Below are 17,567 nucleotides of genomic sequence, written 5' to 3'. Positions count from 1 at the left end.
TAATTAAAAGTGGGTATTCAGGGACGCCCTCACAAGGAAATGGAATTTGACTTTCAACTGAGTGGCAGGGAAGGGTCAGCACTTCAAGGTTGGGGGCAGAGTGTCCAGGCAGACAGGGGACTCATGCGAAGTCACAGAAGCGGGAATCACACTAAGGGTGTTGTTCAAGGAGCAGAAAGTAGGCTGGAACATAGTCTTGAGTGGTCAATGATGGGATCACAGCGAGGAAGGTGGGAAACAATCATGGATGGTGAGGAGAGGTCTTTCTAGGATTTTGAGTAATAAAAGACATGCATTGAATATAACACAAATAGGGAGACCACTTATGAGGCCATTGAATATTCCTGCCTCGAGGTGATGGTGGCTTGGTGCAGTGGATGAGTAAAGAAACATTTTCAAAGTAGAGCTGAATGATTGGCTTAGAAGTGCAAGAGGAAGGGAGGAATTAAATATGACTCTAGGGTTTTGTTCTGAACAATTGAATGAATCGTTTTTTAAAGAGATGGGAAGACCCAGCTACTCAGGAGGCTGCGTTGGGAGGATGGCTTGAGCCCAGGAGGCAGAGGTTGCTGTGAGCCAAAATGGCACCCCTGCACTCCAGCCTGGGCGACAGAGCCAAACTCTGTCTCAAAAAGAGAGGGAGAGATGAGAAGACTAGAGGAGGCAGGGATGAAGGTCAAAAAGTCTGCTTGATCGCATTAGCCTGAGATGATGATTAAACATGCAAATGGAGGTGTTAGATTGGCAGCTGCATGCATGAGGTGCTTAGCAGAAAAGGTGGAGAGATTTGTACGCTACGAAGAAGCCTGTCTTGATACTTTCCTGCACTGAAAGCCATCTAAGGCAGGGCCAGTCCTGGCTTCTGTTGTCTGTTTGGCAGCTTCTGGACAAGAGGGTCAAAAACTGCATTAGTGATGACCACAGAGAAAATGGAAAGGGAGGCTAGCTGTAGGAATTGGAAGATCTAGGTCCCAGTTCAAGTTCTAAACTTGCTAGTTGTCCAACTTTAATTCGTATTCGTCCTCTGTGACATGGAGACATAACACAAAGGATAGTAATTGATCAATGGATAGTAAGCAAATCCATGTCTGACATTATAAATGGAACCATGAAACAGTAAAAGAACTAACATAACTAACTCTATTTTTGTTTAAGGGGCCTTTACCCATTCCTGCATGGATGCTAGGATAATTTTAGAGCACTGAGATAATACATAAACACAGAAATCATGTAGTTTTTGAAACGCACTCTGAGATTAAAGGTAAAGCATATAAACAATTAACTATGTTTTGTTAAAGATTTACAGGTGCCCTGTGACCTCACCAAGGACAAAGAAGTTTCCAAACTCCTCGGACCCTCACGGGCAGGCCAGATATCTGCCCATCTGCAGACCCAGATATCTGCAGTCCTTGATCACCTCTTGATGCTAATCCTCCCTTCTTCACCATATCCCCCTCCCATGAAAAAAACAAAACCCTGACCAGCCTGAAAGTTTTGAGATGGTGTAAAGGTTTAGAACACTAGCTCACCACCATCTCCTTTATTTGCTGACTCTCCAGATAAACCTGCTTTTCCTCCCGCCACCCCTTGTCTCTTGAGTCCAGCTTTCAAGTGGTGAGCAGCCGAAGCTGGGTTCAGTTACATAAAAGTGCTAATAATTACACTGGGGAGGAAGGAAGTTGATGAGCAAATGTTAGGGCTGGTGGATGGCTTTATCAAGGAAAAGAGAGTTCAGAACCACTCAGCCACACCCATTCCAGCAGGGTCACCGGAATGGCTACAGATTGGCGAATCTTCATATCTTTATAGCACCCAGCAGGAGAGGCACATTTAAAAGGCTACTTAACAAATTCTTCTTGACAAAGGCTGTTACAATACCACTTCAGGGGGAAAAGCAAATCACCTTGGGCCTTCTGGCTTTAGGGTTTCTAGTTTTCAAAGAAAGCAGCTGCAGTTGGTGTGTGTGTGGCAGGCGGGGGTGGGGAGCAGGTCCCTTCGATCTGTATCTATTGGGTTCTTCGTTAATTCTATTCTCTGCAGGGCCAGCACCGTCCCACCACAATTCCAGAGTCTTTACCTGACGGCTGCAGCCTGGGGAATTCTACACCCAGTTCACACTCCTGAGTCCCAGCACTCCAGGCACCTGGCTCTCAAAGCCTGTCTGTCCATGGATCTACTCAGGAACAGGGTGTTCCAAGACCCTTCCTGAGGGTCTGGGAGGTCAAAACTATTTTCACAGTAATACCAATGTTTTTTGCCCTTTTCACTGTGTTGATATTTGCGCTGAGATCAAAAGCAACAGGGGTAAAACCAGTGCCTTAGCATGAATTAGGAACTGTGTGCTAGGCATCATGACACTCTCCCCTGCCACGTTGTCTCACTAAATAAACAAACAAAAGAGCTGGTTGCACTTAAAAATATCCTTGGAGCAGCAGAATTATTTTTATTAAATTTCAAAGCTTACTTGTACATTTTTAATAGTCTGCTGATATTGAAATGTGATGATTATCATGAGGAAAGAATTGTGTGATTGATTAAATGAGCAGCAAGGTAAGCTTTTTTCATGGAACATCATTTTTGTTGGAAAGAACAGCTGATGGACAATCCATGATCACTCAGACCTAGTATTTGGCAGACATTTTTTGGAGAATGGATGAAGTGAGCCTGTCACCTCAAGGAAAACAACTGATGGTATTTGTTGGCCATTAAAAATTTTTGAGCTTCTGAATGAAAATTGGAATTTTTGAAATTTTGTATTTGTCACTATGAACTTGAGCCTCTCCAGTACCTAGAAGTTTTCTAATGAGATTGGTGGTGACATTAATGAATGTGATTTTTTTTTTTTTTTTTGAGACAGGGTCTCACTCTGTCACCCAGGCTGGAGTTCAATGCCATGATCACAGCTCGCTGCAGGCTCGATCTCTCTCCCACAGTCAAGCAATCCTCCTCCTACCTCAGCCTTCCAAGTAGCTGGGACTACAGGCACACACCACCACACCCAGCTAATTTTTCAATTTTTTGTAGAGACGAGGTCTCACTATGTCGCCCAGGCTGGTCTTGAACTCCTGGATTCAAGCAATCCTCCCACCTCGGCCTCCTAAAGTGCTGAGATCACAGGTGTGAGCCACCACACCTGACCTAATGAATGTGATTTTTAACCGTTACGTATGTAATTGTTCAACCAGTGAACCAGTATTTTCCAAGTGACCAATGCATGGCGTTACAAAACCATGCATGGGTAACAGATCTGTTCAAAGGGCAAAAGAGACCAGTGGATTTTCATTTAACGGTATGAAAAGGTCTCTGATATGGCCTCAGATTCCACATTGCAACTCACCTTTCAGAAACTACCACTTGTCAAATTTTGATGTAATATCAAAGAAGAATATCCACAATTTTTTGAAAAGACTATTCAAATGCTCCCTCCTTCCCCAGCTGCATACCTGTATGAGGCTGGATAATCATATGCTCCAAAACATTTTGCCACAGATTGAGCGTAGATGCGGATTTGCTTCTGGAAAGCCAAGCATAAAAGATATTTGCAAAACTATTTTGTAAAGTGCCACTCTTCTCCCTATTCCTTGTCTTGGAAAATAGTTATTTTTCATTTAAAAATGTTGTTTTTCTTTAACTTGTATTTTCAGTTGAGGGGCACAAGTGCAGGTTTGCTGCATAGGTAAACTTGCATCTTGGGAGTTTGTTGTAAAGATTATTTCATCACCCAAGTATTACTGGCTAGTACCATTAGCCATTTTTCCTGATCCTCTCACTCCTCCCACCCTCCAGTAAGACCCAGTGTGTGTTGGTCCCCTCTGTGTGTCCATGTGCTTTCATCATTTAACTCCCACTTATAAGTGAGAACAGGCAGTATCTGGTTTTCTGTTCCTGCATTAGTTTGAAAGAATAATGGCCCCCAGCTCCATCCATGTCCCTGCAAAGGACATGATCTCGTTCTTTCTTATGGCTGCATAGTATTCCATGGTGTATTTGTACCACACTTTCTTTATCCAGTCTATCATTGATGGGCCTTTAGGTTAATTCCATGACTGTTATTATGAATAGTGCCACAGTGAACATACGTGTGCATGTGTCTTTATAACAAAGCAATTTATATTCCTTTGGGTACGTTCCCAGTAATAAAATTGCTGAAAAATATATTTTTATGTGAACAAGTAATGGGTTTATTTCTACTAAGTTATAAATATATAAAAATATACTTAAATATTTAAATATTTATTGGTTTTAGTTGTGAACACAGTAAATATTGATATATATATATATATATATACCCCACATCAACACGAGCCCTTTGGAGTCCCCAATAATTTTTAAATGTTTTAATGTATCCTGAGACCAAAACAATATCTATTCTGTAGGGAAAGGAGTTGCTATATTGGGGTGAGAGGCTGCAGGGAGAGAGTTAAACAGAAAATAGAAAACATTCCCTCCGTCACAGTTTCCCAACCAGCGAGTTGCGACAGTCTGGCCCATCATGAGGCGGTCCTGTGAGTCACTGTGCACTAAGCAACGCTGTCTAAAATCCTGAGTCCTCTTTTTTTCCTGTTTTTCGTTTGTTTGTTTGTTTGTTTGTTTGTTTTGAGACGGGGTCTTGCTCTGTCTCCCAGGCTGGAGTGCAGTTGCACGATCTTGGCTCACTGCAACCCCCACCTCCCTGGTTCAAGCGAATTCTCCTGCCTCAGCCTCCTGAGTAGCTGGGATTACAGGCACCAGCCACCATGCTTGGCTAATTGTTGTACTTTTAGTAGAGGTTTCACCACATTGGCCAGGCTGGTCTCGAACTCCTGACCTCAAGTGATCCATCCACCTTGGCCTCCCAAAGTGGTGGGATTACGGGCGTGAGCCACTGTGCCTGGCACTAAATCCTCTTTCAATGTGCCTTTTTGAGAAAGACATTTAGGTAAAAGCTAATGTTTGAGCCATAGAGCCATGACCCAGAAACCAGCAGGTACCTCTTGGCCTCTCATCCTGGTCCTTGGTCAAGTGGGCAGGAGGTATGAACGTATTCCTGTCCTTGTCCATCAGGGCACTGTCTCAGGGCACCGTCTCGGGCTCTCCAGGAGACTGTATCGGCCACATGCCAGTGTCCCTCGGTGCTCCTGCCTCCTGTGACTGCCGCTGTATTCCTTCATGAAGATGTCCCTCCAGTCCCTGGGCAGGTAAAGTAGAAGAAAAATGCCTCCTAGAAGCCTCTTTCCATGAGATTGTCACTCTGGCAGTCAAATAGGGGGTGTGCTTATTGGTTATTAATTATTCTACTTTTCTATACATAATAATAGCTATCACCACAGTCTCATATCTCTGAGAGATATAAAGTTGACCATATTACCAGGCCCTCCACATTACCTAACCTCAGAGAAAGAGAAAGAATATTGGGAGTTTAGTAAGGTATGGAATATTTTTTGTCAGGGATGGTTTTCGAATCTTCAGTCATTTCCCCTAATAATAGAAATGATATATGGCAAATGTAAGACATTTTTAAATGGGCAAAGATACTATATTTATAAGAAAAGTAAAAGCACTTATAGTCCTATTATCCAAAGTATCCACTATTAAGAGTTTGGTACATGATTATCTGGGCTTTTCTTCTGTGAATGTATCTAAATAAACATATACAAATGTTTAATATATGAAATCGTATCACACATACAGTTTTCTGTCTGCTTTTAAAAAATTTTCCTTGGAGACTTTTCCATCACTATATCCTCATCCTCATTTTAAAGGGTGTATATTATTTCACGGTGTGGAGGAGTCTTTTAAAGACTGTGTGTTATTTCACGGTGTGGAGGAAAGTCTTTTAAAGACTGTGTGTTATTTCACGGTGTGGAGGAAAGTTCAGGTATTTGTTACTCACCTGCTGTTGTTGGATATTCGGGTGCTCTAGAGTGGAGATATTTAAATATTTTTAAAGTGCTTTTGGGATGTGAATTCTAATACTCAGGCATCAGGCACCAGTGTACAATCAAAAGCCCCTCTCAGAAGGTGACAGCAGGTCCCCATGTCCCAGAATTAGCTCCAAGAAAACCCAAAATGAAAAACGGACCTTGATCCCCAGCTGAGTTTTTCACAGGGTGACCTGGAGCAAGCTGTGCGTGCAGCCTAGCCTTTGCCGGGTCTCCCCACCACAAAAGAGCTCTCCGGAATATTCGAGGAGGGGTGGGACTCCCAGGAACAAAGCACACGCTCTTACTTGCACAGCCCCCTGTGGACAAAGCTGTAACCTGGGCCCAGGGTATGCTTCCAGCCTGCAAATGGAGACGCTGCTTCATTATTCTCTCTAAATGTAAACTTTATTATCAGCCCCCGCTCCTACCCCAGGGAGTCCTGGCCAGCCCATCTCCCCACTGCCCTAGAGCTGTTGGGGTGTGAGGTCTCAGGCAAGGCCGAACATTCTGGGGCAGGGAAAGAAGGGGAGGGTGGGCCCTGGTTACCAAAGTGTTGCCCACACACGTGGCTTCCAAGATGCCCATCACCTCATTCCCTCCACCCACTGCTGGGCCCAGAGCTCTTTGGCAAGACTGCCTGTGGCCGCCATGTCCCTGAGCCCTGCTCCTCTGGGTCCACAAACTTCTCTTCTAAAGGAAAGAATTCCATGGGGATGGAGGGATTCTTCAACCTTCCTGCTTCCTCCTGCCCAAACCCTCAGGACCCAGGCTTTGTGGGTGCCTTCAGGCATGAAGGAAGGTGAGGACCCAGGCTTTGTGGGTGCCTTCAGGCAGGAAGGAAGGTGAGGACCCAGGCTTTGTGGGCGCCTTCAGGCAGGAAGGAAGGTGTCTTGCAGGTGGCTTCAATTTTCCCCCTACCACAGACCCCTCCAGACCAGAAGGACAGACTTGCCTCTACCTGAGTAGAGAAGGGAAGGAAATCCAGAGAGAAAAAAAATGAATATCCAAGCCCTTCTCCTGCCATAGTCTCTCCCCGGCAAGTCCAGGTCCTCAAAAGGACACTTTCTTTCCCATTCAGGTCCCTGCCCCACCCCCACACACCCAGCAAAAAATAGAGTGGGCCCCATGCTTCTCTCCCAGTGTGGATTTCCTGGATTCCCACAGGTGAAGCGCCTGCTCCTGCCTCTTTGGGGGTCATGTCCCCAGGCCCCCTGGGAGTAGGAGCCGAGTCTGTGCTGTGAACACCCCACCATCCCCCTAGGCGGGTCTCCTCCTGGAGAGGCCCTCCCCTCAGCCCCAGCTCCGTGCTCCCTGGAGCTCCTGGGGCACTGTGGACCAGACGATAAAGTGGGACTTCCTGACTGAGTCCTTCAAGGGCTCCTTTGTCTCTCCTCCTTGTCCCCTCCCTCACGGGCCTGCAGCCCCACTGATCATCTGCCAGCCCTTGGCCCCGCCATGCCCACTCCAGCCTAGACGGCTGCTTCTCAGCAGAGGGTCTGTCCTTGACCAGGCCGAAAGGTGACCTCGGGGTCCTGTCCATCACCACCTTGTATGTCCGTCAGCATTTATCAACAATCCCTAGTTACCTTGTTGGCATTCCTCGATTAGTTTACCTGTGAACTAGCTGTCTTGCTAGTTAACCTCACGAGAACTGGGGGTGGCTTGCCGGTCCCACTGTGTTCCCAGCTTCCAGAGTGACACTGCACATAGTAGGCACTCAGTAAATATCTGTGAAAGGGTGGATGAGTGAATGGGTTGGAGGAAACCCCTCCCTATTCATGTCCATTCTGAAGATAAGAAAACTCCTTGCTTCTACCTGAAGGAAAAACCTTTCAAAAACCCTCAGGTGCTATATAAAGCTTTAGAAACCAAAGGCAAGGAAGTTTCTTCCATCTGCCTTTCATCCCGCAAAAAGCCCTCCACTCAAGAGAAGAAAGGGCACTGGAGTTAATCGAGTGGGAGACAGGGGGCAGGTGGGAGATCGGGAGGGAGGAGAGAAAGGGGAATTCAGGAGTATGGAGTCCAGCGTGGATTGCTCCAAAGCTTGCCCACCACGCCCTGACTGCAGGTGTGATTCCGGGGCCCCTGTGGCTCTGCTGGGTCCGGGTGCAGGCAGGCACAGAGGTGCTGGCGTCAGCTCAATTCGCAGGCCCTGGACTCCTGTCTAAACAGGACAGGCCCGGGCAACCGCAGGGCAGGGGCGTCTGCCAATGATGGGGGAGGACTCTGCTGCTTCTTAAGCTCCAGCGACTCAAGCCAGGGCGAGACAGCCCGCCGGCCGCCGGATCTCCACCTGCCACCCCAGAGCTGGGACAGCAGCCGGGCTCCGGCACTGGGAGGGAGACCCCGCCGTGGCCTCTTCTGCCACCCACGCGCCCACCCCTGGCATGGCCGACCAGCTGACAGAGGAGCAGATCACAGAATTCAAGGAGGCCTTCTCCCTGTTTGACAAGGACGGGGACGGCTGCATCACCACCCGCGAGCTGGGCACGGTCATGCGCTCCCTGGGCCAGAACCCCACGGAGGCCGAGCTGCGGGACATGCTGAGCGAGATCGACCGGGACGGCAACGGCACCGTGGACTTCCCCGAGTTCCTGGGCATGATGGCCAGGAAGATGAAGGACACGGACAACGAGGAGGAGATCCGCGAGGCCTTCCGCGTGTTCGACAAGGACGGCAACGGCTTCGTCAGCGCCGCGGAGCTGCGACACGTCATGACCCGGCTGGGGGAGAAGCTGAGCGACGAGGAGGTGGACGAGATGATCCGGGCCGCGGACACGGATGGAGACGGACAGGTGAACTACGAGGAGTTCGTCCGCGTGCTGGTGTCCAAGTGAGGCCGGCGCCCACCATGCTCCTGGGCGCCCGCTCGGCCCGCAGGGCAAGAACCCGGGGCCTCTAGCCTCCTCCTCCATCCCCGCTGCCTCCCCAGGGCACGGTGGCTTCTTCCTGGGCCTGGTTGATTGCACCCACCTCTCTGCATCCCACTTCCCACATCTCTTCTCTGCTCTCCTGCCCACCTTCCCACCTGCTCATCTGAATGACATGGAACCCTCCCCACTCGGGGGAAGCAGAGCTGACCTTAGGACCAAGCACCAGGGCAGGTTGCGCTGACTCTGCGGCCAGTCAGGATGGACACAGGGTGACCCCTTAGAGCAGGCAAGCAAGATCTCTAACAGGCACCCAATGCCCAGGCCAGGGCGGCTGCAGCCCTCAGCCCACGCCAGGATTCCCGGAGGCTCCTGGACTGGAGGCTCCCTCCGCAGTCGCATTCTGGAGGGTGGGAGGCCTCTTGGCCTGCGGTAAGGGGTGCTGATGGGGACTGTGGCCACAGAGGTTAGGCCTCCTGAAAACAACACTGCCTTCCACGCTGCCCCAGCTTGCCCCTTTCCTTGTCGGCCAACCCACCGTGATTCATCCTCTGAAGCTGGGAGTGAAACCGGGTCAGCTGTAACCTGTTCCTATTCATCTGGAAGGAGGGAGGCTTGGATGAGCAGGGGAGGGGAGCTGCAGGGAAATAAACGAGATATTCGTTCTTATTTCATTTCCTTTTTTCTGGTTCCCATGGAAATGATCCTTGTTACATTCAGGGTTGAAACGAGGCAGGAATCTCCATTTTTGTGCTTTTTGAAAATGCAATGAATTCCTTTGGTGGGGTGCGGTGCCTCAGAGAGAGAGAAGTCTGGATGAGGGAAATCTTGAATATTCTCAATCAAATGGATACACTGGCAGCAAAGAGTGGTTAAAAGTCCATCAGGACTTGAAAGACCTGAGTCCATTATGTTGAGAAGGGACCTGCTGATTGCTTTTATTCCCTGTGGCAAGTGCTCCCTGGTTGTGAAGTGCCAGGCACTAGAAGATGGTGGGGGGCACGCTGGGCACACACAGGGTAAGAGCCATGCAGAGGTGTTAGTCCTGCCCTAGCCCCGCAAGCGGCCGGCAACACCCAGAGAAGGTTGAAGGGGCCCTGCCAGAGATCCCTTCAGTTCTAAAGGGAGGTGTGTTTTCCAGGATGGGCCCTAGACGGAGCTCGTCAGAAAAGACCATGGTGGATGCATCCTCTCTCCCTGACACCGACTCCCGCCCACCACCACCCAGTGTTTCCTCCTTTGTAAAACACAGAGCTGGGCCCCAGCCCCGGCCTTGCCATCATCACTGTGCCACTGGGACCTCCAGGACGACAGGACCCTCGTGCCACCTGCTTGGGCTCAGGGCACCATCAAGCACTTGGCCTGCATAGACACTTGGCACCTCCCTGTGGGGCAGCCACCATTATTACCTTCCTCATCTTACAAACAAGGAAGTGGAGACACAGAGGGATTCAGAAAGCAGCCCTGGGTCCCGCCAGTGGGTAACAGGCAGACCTGGGATTTCAGTCAGGCCTGTGCCCCGACCACTCAGCTACAGCGCCCACCACCAACCTGTGCCCCCACCATGGTGATTACACGAGTGCCTCCCTCCAGCACTTGTGAGGAGCCGGAGCAACATTCTTAACACACCTGGCAGGTAGTAGGCGCTTCATAAATGACAGCTACTATTACTATCACCTTAAAGATCCCTTCCTGCTCTAATACTGCAAGGCTTTCCGGGGCAGCCACCCCTCTCCATAGCTGGAGAACAAAACAAGAGCAGAAAGGGGCAGAAGCAGGTGCCCTGGGGCTGGATTCCTGAGGGGATGCTGGATGGTGGGGTCTCAGGTGAGCACTGGCCCAGGGCAGGTGTAACTGCAGGTACTCCTGTCAGGGGAACAGAAGCAGAGGGCAAGCTAAGGCTCAGCTTGCTGAGCAAATCCCCACCCCTCCCTGCCACTCTCAGGAGTTGGGGTTGATTGGACACATCGTGGGAAAGATTTGGGAACAAGCCTCATAAACCCCTGGACAGGGTGTCTAGTGGTCATTGGGCAGCAGCTCCCCAGGGGCTGGGGGCTGTGAGCAGGAGGGGCAGGAAGAAGCCCCCACGTGGCTACTGACCACCGGCCAAAAGGAACAGGACATCAGGCCTGAGCACCCTTTGTAGAATGTCTCCCAAATTCTGCAGGAAGGAGAGAAGCCGAGGTCTCCCTGCACAGGGCATCTTTGTAGTCACTGTCATACACATGGCTGAGATTTGACATCGAAGCCCCCTCTTGCAGGTGCAGGCTTGAGGAAGCTCTTACAAGGGTTGGGACCTAGGTGCTGCCAATGCCTGGGCTAGGAGGGCACGCCAGTGTCTTTATTTGTTTTCCTCCCAGCCTCCCAGCAATTCCGCCAGGGCAGGTCTTTTTGCAACCCCACACACCAGTCATTCTGGAGCCACCTGGGCCTGGATTTTGCAGGTGCTGGGAGCCTTTCATCAAGAGCTCTTTGTGCTCAGGCAGGCGCTGGCTTGGGTGGTAGAAAGGTCCTACCTACTCTCAGCTTAGAGCTGGCAGCCCCAGATCCTCTCTGAGGAGGAGTCCTCAGAAGCAGAGCAGTAAATGGAGGTGTCTTCTTTATACAGACAGAAGCCCAAGGCAGCAAGGTCAAAGTGGGTCTTGTGGCAAACCCCTCTCCTTTGGTGTTCAAACACAGTTTTGTTTTGTTTTGTTTTGTTTTTGAGATAGGATCTTGCTCTGTCGCCCAGGCTGGAGTGCAGTGGTGCAATCACAGCTCACTGCAGCCTCAACCTCCCAAGCTCAAGTGATGGTCCCATCTCGACCTCCCGAGCTCATCTGATCATCCTACCTCAACCCCTAGAGTAGCCGGGACTGACGCGTGCCACCATGACCCACTAATTAAAAAACAAAAAATTGCAGGGGGGTGGTCTCTATGTTGCCCAGTCTTGCCCCAACTCCTGGCCTGAAGTGATTCTCCTGCCTTGGCCTCCCAAAGTGCTGGGATTACAGGCATGAGCCACTGTGCCCGGCCTTGAATATGATTGTTCAGTAACATCTTCTGTCATCCCTTCTCCTTGAAACTGGGTCACTGCCCTCACCACAGGGAGTGTTGCCTGCTGCCGCATGGCTCCGCCTCCTCCCAACCTTCTGTGTTGGGGTAAGGAAGGCCAGGCCAGAGGGGGACGCAGCCCTGACAATGCTCTCTGGCACTGCCCCTTCTGCCTCAAGGGATGTGACGCCCAGGGAATTCCCTGCCCTCACCAGTGGACCCCAAACCCACAGTGTGGATGCGTCTCTCACCACGCTAGCATTGCTGACCTCCACAGCATGGCATCAGCTACTCTACCCAATTTACCCATGGCAGTGACTGCGTCCTCTCACACAACAGCCTCAGATTCCAGGTCTACCTGGGGGCACACTTGGGCCTGTCTTTAGCTTCCTCCCCATCTCCCTTTATATTATTTTCCCTTCTTTTTTCCCACCCTGGTCAGCACTTCCAAAGAGCCTGCCCCAAACCCAGATGTCAAGGTGAACTTTTGTGTTGGTAAAATGTGGTCACTCCAGCTGCCAGGGATGGGTGCTTGCCTGTTGGACATGGGCAAGGGGAGGCCTGGGGGCTGGAGCAGGAGGAAGGAGCCACCCAAAAGGGCATACAGGGCTCCCCAGAGGAACCCAGCCCTGCGGGTGGAGCTTTCTTCCGCCCTGGGTTCTTCTGCCGCAGGGACTTAGAGGCAGTTGCCCAACTGGCATCTCCCTTTCCTTTCAGTCATTGAATAACCAGATTTAAACAACCTGCCCTCAACCCCCAAAAAGGTGCAATCTGACTGCAGCTCAAAACAACATTCCAGCCATCCTCGGGGAAAGGAATTTATAAATATTACCTTGGCTTCCATGTGCTTTCACTGAGCTCCCTCATAAATCAGGACTTGGGGCTCCTGCACTCCCAGACTATATAAAGCTCGCCGCTGACTCCCGTGTTTCCAATTTTAAATCAAATGCAGCCCAGCCCTGCCGGCTCCTGTTTATCCTCAAAGATTCCAAGGGCCTGTTCAAAGGCTCCCAGAACCAGCCAGCTAAAAAGGACCCATGGCTTCCGCTAGAGAAATGTAGTATCAAAACTCGTGCATGGGGCGAGACTGCTCCATGGAGAATGGTAGCAATGGGGAATATGAGTTGTGTTTCTCCACCAAAAACAAAGGTACATAAAGTAAGACAAAAACCAAAACCACCTCTGAGAAAGGTCTGGCCCCAAACCATGTGTCAACCTCCTCACCATCTTGCTTTTCTGGTAGTCGTTTCCATAGCAGCAGGTTCTCAGATCAGAGTCTGGACTGGGCAAGAAAGGGAAGTGCCTGGGAAAGGCCTCCTCTGAGCCCTTTCTAACAGGGACAAGGCTGGGTGCTGAGTACTGGTTGGGACAAGCACCTTCCTCAAAGTGCAGGGAAGTGAGAAGCTTGAAACAGGCCTAGAAACAATGGCAGGGTTTCCATAACAATAGCAGGGTTTCCATAATCAGAGGAGAAAGTACCTATTGGAACAATAACAGAAGGAACCACACACAGTCCCGTAAACACCTTCTTTAGGTCTTTCATGTCTTTGCAGTGTGTGCAGAACTACCTGGGAGGGAAAAAGAGCCAGGCTCTTAGCACATAAGGAGATGAACATCTGAAGGGTGAACATCAGGTGGGCCTAGGCCTCGGAGAGCCAACTGGGTGGCCCTGCACACCCTGGGGAGCTGAACATCCAGGGAGTGACTTCCTGAAGACTGACCACAGGTGGCCGTGCTGGCCCATGGTGAAGTTCATCTCCCGTCATCACTAAACAAACCAGTCTCGCCTATAGCTCACTGCATACCTGAAGACTCTGGTCTGAAGGCCCCCCACGATAGAAGCTCAGCCCTCACTGGGGCACACTGTTGGGAGGCACCTGTCTTGCATTTCATTGCTCCTTTAATCCTCTGAACAAGTCAGTGCAGTAGCTTGTTTTAGCCTGTTTCAGAGAAGAAAAGATTAAGACTTTGAGACTTTGAATAACTTCTCCAAGGCAGTATATCTAGTGTATCACGGTTTGACCCTGGGTCCGACCAGCCCCAAAGCTTGCACCCTTCCCACTGTGCCAGAGAGGAGTTCCCAGAGCAAGGAGCCTGAGACCGAGAGGCGCTGAGCTCACAGAGGCGGTGAGTGCTGGACAGACCTTGGTAGCAAAGGCTTGGAAGTGGGAAAGAGCTGTCAGGCAAGATTTGTCTGGGCAGAGAGGACCTAGAGAAAAGAAAAGGCATTGATCGATGCCAGGAACATCCAGGAGCTACAGGACCCATCGTGTCTGGGTGTGGGCATCTGTAGAGGGAGTGCTGGTGGACTGCCCACTTGCCACATGAAACATGACGTCTCACTGCCCCTCTGGCCCACCACTGGACCCCGTGCAGGTGCTGGGGTCTGTGCAGTCCCAGAAAACAAGAGGGAATTCTGCAGTGGGCACATCTTTGAGATCCCAGTCTGCTCCCTGCCCCGCACAGGTGCATCTGTCTGCAGCCAAAGTGCTGCACGAACCTTCGCCATTCATTATTGCAGAGCAGCTGGGAGGTGTCGAGCTTCTCAGCTTCTCACCCAAGCTCACATCTTGGGGTGCAGATGATGGGCAGTCAGAAAAAGCCACATGACCCTATTATGGTTGAATTGTGTCCCCCCCACCTCCAAAACCTCATATGTTGAAGTCCTCCCCACCAGGACCTCAGAACATGACCTTATTTGGAGATAGAGTCTTTACAGGGATAATCAAGCTAAAACAAGGTCATGAGAGTGGGCCTTCAGCCAATATAACCTTGTCAGAGTGGGACACGTGGACACACATGCCCAGTGAGAAGACAGTGTGAAGACACAGGGAGAAGACAGCGTCCACAGGCCCAGGAGAGAGGCCTGGAACAGCCCCTCCCCACAGTCCTCTGGAAGGAACCAACCCTGCCAGCACCTCGACTTTGGACTTCCAGCCTCCAGGACTGCAGACAAGACCTTTCTGTGGTTGAAGCATCTGGTCTGTGGTGCTTTGTTATGGCAGCCCCCAAGCATCCACTGTAAGGGGATCAGGTGTATTCATGGCCTCTCTCCCTGCTCCAAGGTCCACAAGGGCTACTGGGGACTTGGTCCAGAGCTGTCCTTTGTCCGAGTCCAATTCCGACTTCATAGTGAATCCCTGGGGGACGCAGGGAGTCAGATCCACTTGATTCTGGAGAGGATCCAAGGGTAAAGGAAGGAGAAGGAGGGAAATAATCCCTTGAATATGGGAAACGGTCTTTTGACAAATTCTAGTGTGTCTTTCCAGACCATAGATGTGTGGGTGGGATTCAAAGCCTTGCCCTGCTGAGGAGCAGCAGAGCATCCCAGGAAAGCCGCTGCTCTCCCAACCCCAGCTCTGCTGAGGAAGTGAAGGATCCTTGGAGGTGGCACAGCCATGTGCAGGGTGTGTAGCTGCCTGGGATGCAACCCGGGCATGAAGATAGCACAGCCGTGCTACCACAGGGCCCAAGGCTGGGTGAGAGTCAGGCAGAGATCAATGTTTAGGCTTGTAGACGCCTAGATTTGCACAGCATCATAGAGGTTATCTGGCCTAATTTCCCATGCAGGATGAGAGGCCTACAAGGGATGACATCCTGAGCAGTGGCAGGTGTGGAAGGCCTTGAATGTGACCATTGTAGGGAGGTCAAGGCAATCGCCCACAGGTGGGAAAATTGCTATCCCCAGAAAGCTTTTCCTTAGGTCTGAAAGGTGCCTCCATGTAACTGGCCCCACTAACCCCTTTATTCTCTCTACGTTTGTGAGAGTCTAGAGCAGCAGCCCCTCTCCAAGTGTCCATGTATTGGTGCCTCTGGCAGCAGCAGGTGCCCTCATGCCCCACACGGCATCCTCTCCTCTCCAGGCTCTGTCCAGCAGTTCTTACCCGACAGTGGGTAAGGTTCCTCCCTTTTCCCCCAGTGGTAGCTCACCTTGGGACACGTATCAGCTTCTCAGAGTTCTCCCTGAAGATGGGACCAGTGCCTGTGGCCAGGGCGACTTCTCCCTGCTCTGAATAATACAGCACTTGCAAGAATAAAGCTAGTGGCTCAACGCAGACTCACATTCCACGGTGCTGCTGAGTGCTGGGCGTGTGCTCATGTGTGTGAGGCTTCAGGGGACGCCAAGAGAGAAAGACTCACACATAACGGGGGAGGTCAGTGAACACGCAGGGATGAGACACTCACAAGGGCTGGGAGAGTGCCCTGGAGCCAAGAAGAGGAGGTGTCCGCCATGGCTCAGCACGTGGAGGGGGCAGAGTGGGTACCAGGAACGACTCCACGGAGAAGGGACTTGCCCGCCCGCTCTGCAGGGCAGCCAGGCCGAGGCGGTGTCGGGTGTCCCAGGCTGAAGCAGTATGGGAAAAGGCACAGGGCCCGAAGCAGGCCTTCTTCTCCTCTTCAGCAACCACTTCCTACCCATCCTGATGCCCTTGGTCCTGACATCAAATCCTCTAGGAAACCCCTCCTGACTTTCCAAGCCCTGACCTCCGGCCTCAGGCTGGACTGGAGACCCTGCACCTGTACATCTGGAATCCAGGCACTCACCTCGATCCAGTCCCATGAGGGTTTCTTTTCCACCTTGCTCCCCACCAAAGCATCAGCTCCTCTTGTTAGCGTCTTCTCAGTGAAGATCTAAGGCGGAACCTGGCTTAGTGGCCGTTTGAGTGTGCCTGTGGATTGGATGCATGGGGCAGTCTGGTGTGCTCTGGGAGGAGATGCTGGCGAGGACGGTGGGGAGGCAGGTGTGCCGGGCGATGCGGCCCACCCACTGCCATCCTGTGGAGCCTGGGCTCGACTCCAGGGGCAGTGGGCAGTCATGGGTCACACGTGTGCAGGAGGCGGGTGGGGAGCATGCTGGCAGCTGTTAGGGGTTGAAGATTAGGGTCAGGGTGAGACAGGCAAACTCATTAGGAAGCCTGGGAACGGCGCAAGTGAGAGACCTGGGCTTGAAGCAAGCTTGTAGCAACCGGGAGCAAACGATGTCAGAAAAAGGAAAATGGGTTGCAATTACATTTTGATGGTTGGAGGATGTGGGGGAGGGGATCAGATGACAAATTCTAGGTTTTTCGTTGATTTTCAGGTAATAGGATTTCCAAATAAAAGAATGGATGAGGTTCCCCAGGGAGGGTGCGGAGTGTGGAGAGAGACGGTGCACAGATGGGAGGGTCACCGCATGCCCCCACCTCGCTCCCACACAGGTGCACAGGCCCTGTCTCAGGAAAGCCCCTCACGTGGCTTAAGGCTCTGCTGTTGCTGTCTTGAACTCTCCATGAGTTTTGAACAAGGGGCCCTGCATTTTCATTTTGCACTAAGCCCCGCAAACCATGTGCCTGCTCTGCTCACCATGTCCCCCTGAGATCCCAGAGCAGCGCCCGCCACACCCAGACGCAGACTGTCTCTGCTTCATCAGACCCTCCATCCTCCACGCTGAAGATCAAAGCAGGCTCTTTGCTGATGGGCTGGCATTCGTTTCTGCCCCGCCTGATGACACAACTTTGGTTTTCTTCTATTAGCTTCTTTGTCCAGAAAGCACCGCTGATTTTGTCAGGTTACACACTGAATGGAGGGTGACTAATGAGTGATGGGAGTTGCCTGTGGACTCAGAGAATCCAGATGCCCAGCGACGCCTCACTTGGCGCCACCTGCAGGACCCTGGGCTCGGCTGGTACCTGGTCCTCAGTTTCTCCCTCTGCACAACAGGCTTGAAGCCCCAGAACTTTTCCCTGAACTCTCCCGGCCTAGAGGACAGATGTCGTTGGGA

At 51.2% G+C, this 17,567-nt stretch overlaps 1 protein-coding gene across 1 annotated transcript; it reads left to right on the top strand.

The window, feature by feature from the left end:
* Positions 1 to 8,100: 8,100 nt before the first annotated feature.
* CALML3 (calmodulin like 3) lies at positions 8,101 to 9,447 on the top strand. The gene has a single exon (XM_003903345.5). It carries the CDS (start codon positions 8,291 to 8,293, stop codon positions 8,738 to 8,740), a length of 450 nt encoding a protein of 149 aa, XP_003903394.1. The 5' UTR covers positions 8,101 to 8,290; the 3' UTR covers positions 8,741 to 9,447.
* The last annotated feature ends 8,120 nt before the right edge of the window (positions 9,448 to 17,567 follow it).

This window comes from Papio anubis, chromosome 11 (genome assembly GCF_008728515.1).
Source record: "Papio anubis isolate 15944 chromosome 11, Panubis1.0, whole genome shotgun sequence".
Taxonomy (NCBI): Eukaryota; Metazoa; Chordata; class Mammalia; order Primates; family Cercopithecidae; genus Papio; species Papio anubis.
Note: the sequence above shows the minus strand (reverse complement) of the source record. Positions and strands in the feature narration are given on the sequence as shown.

What these genes read in the sequence shown, in the direction of transcription:
- CALML3 (XM_003903345.5), top strand. Translation starts at nt 8,291, where the DNA reads ATGGCCGACCAGCTGACAGAGGAGCAGATCACAGAATTCAAGGAGGCC.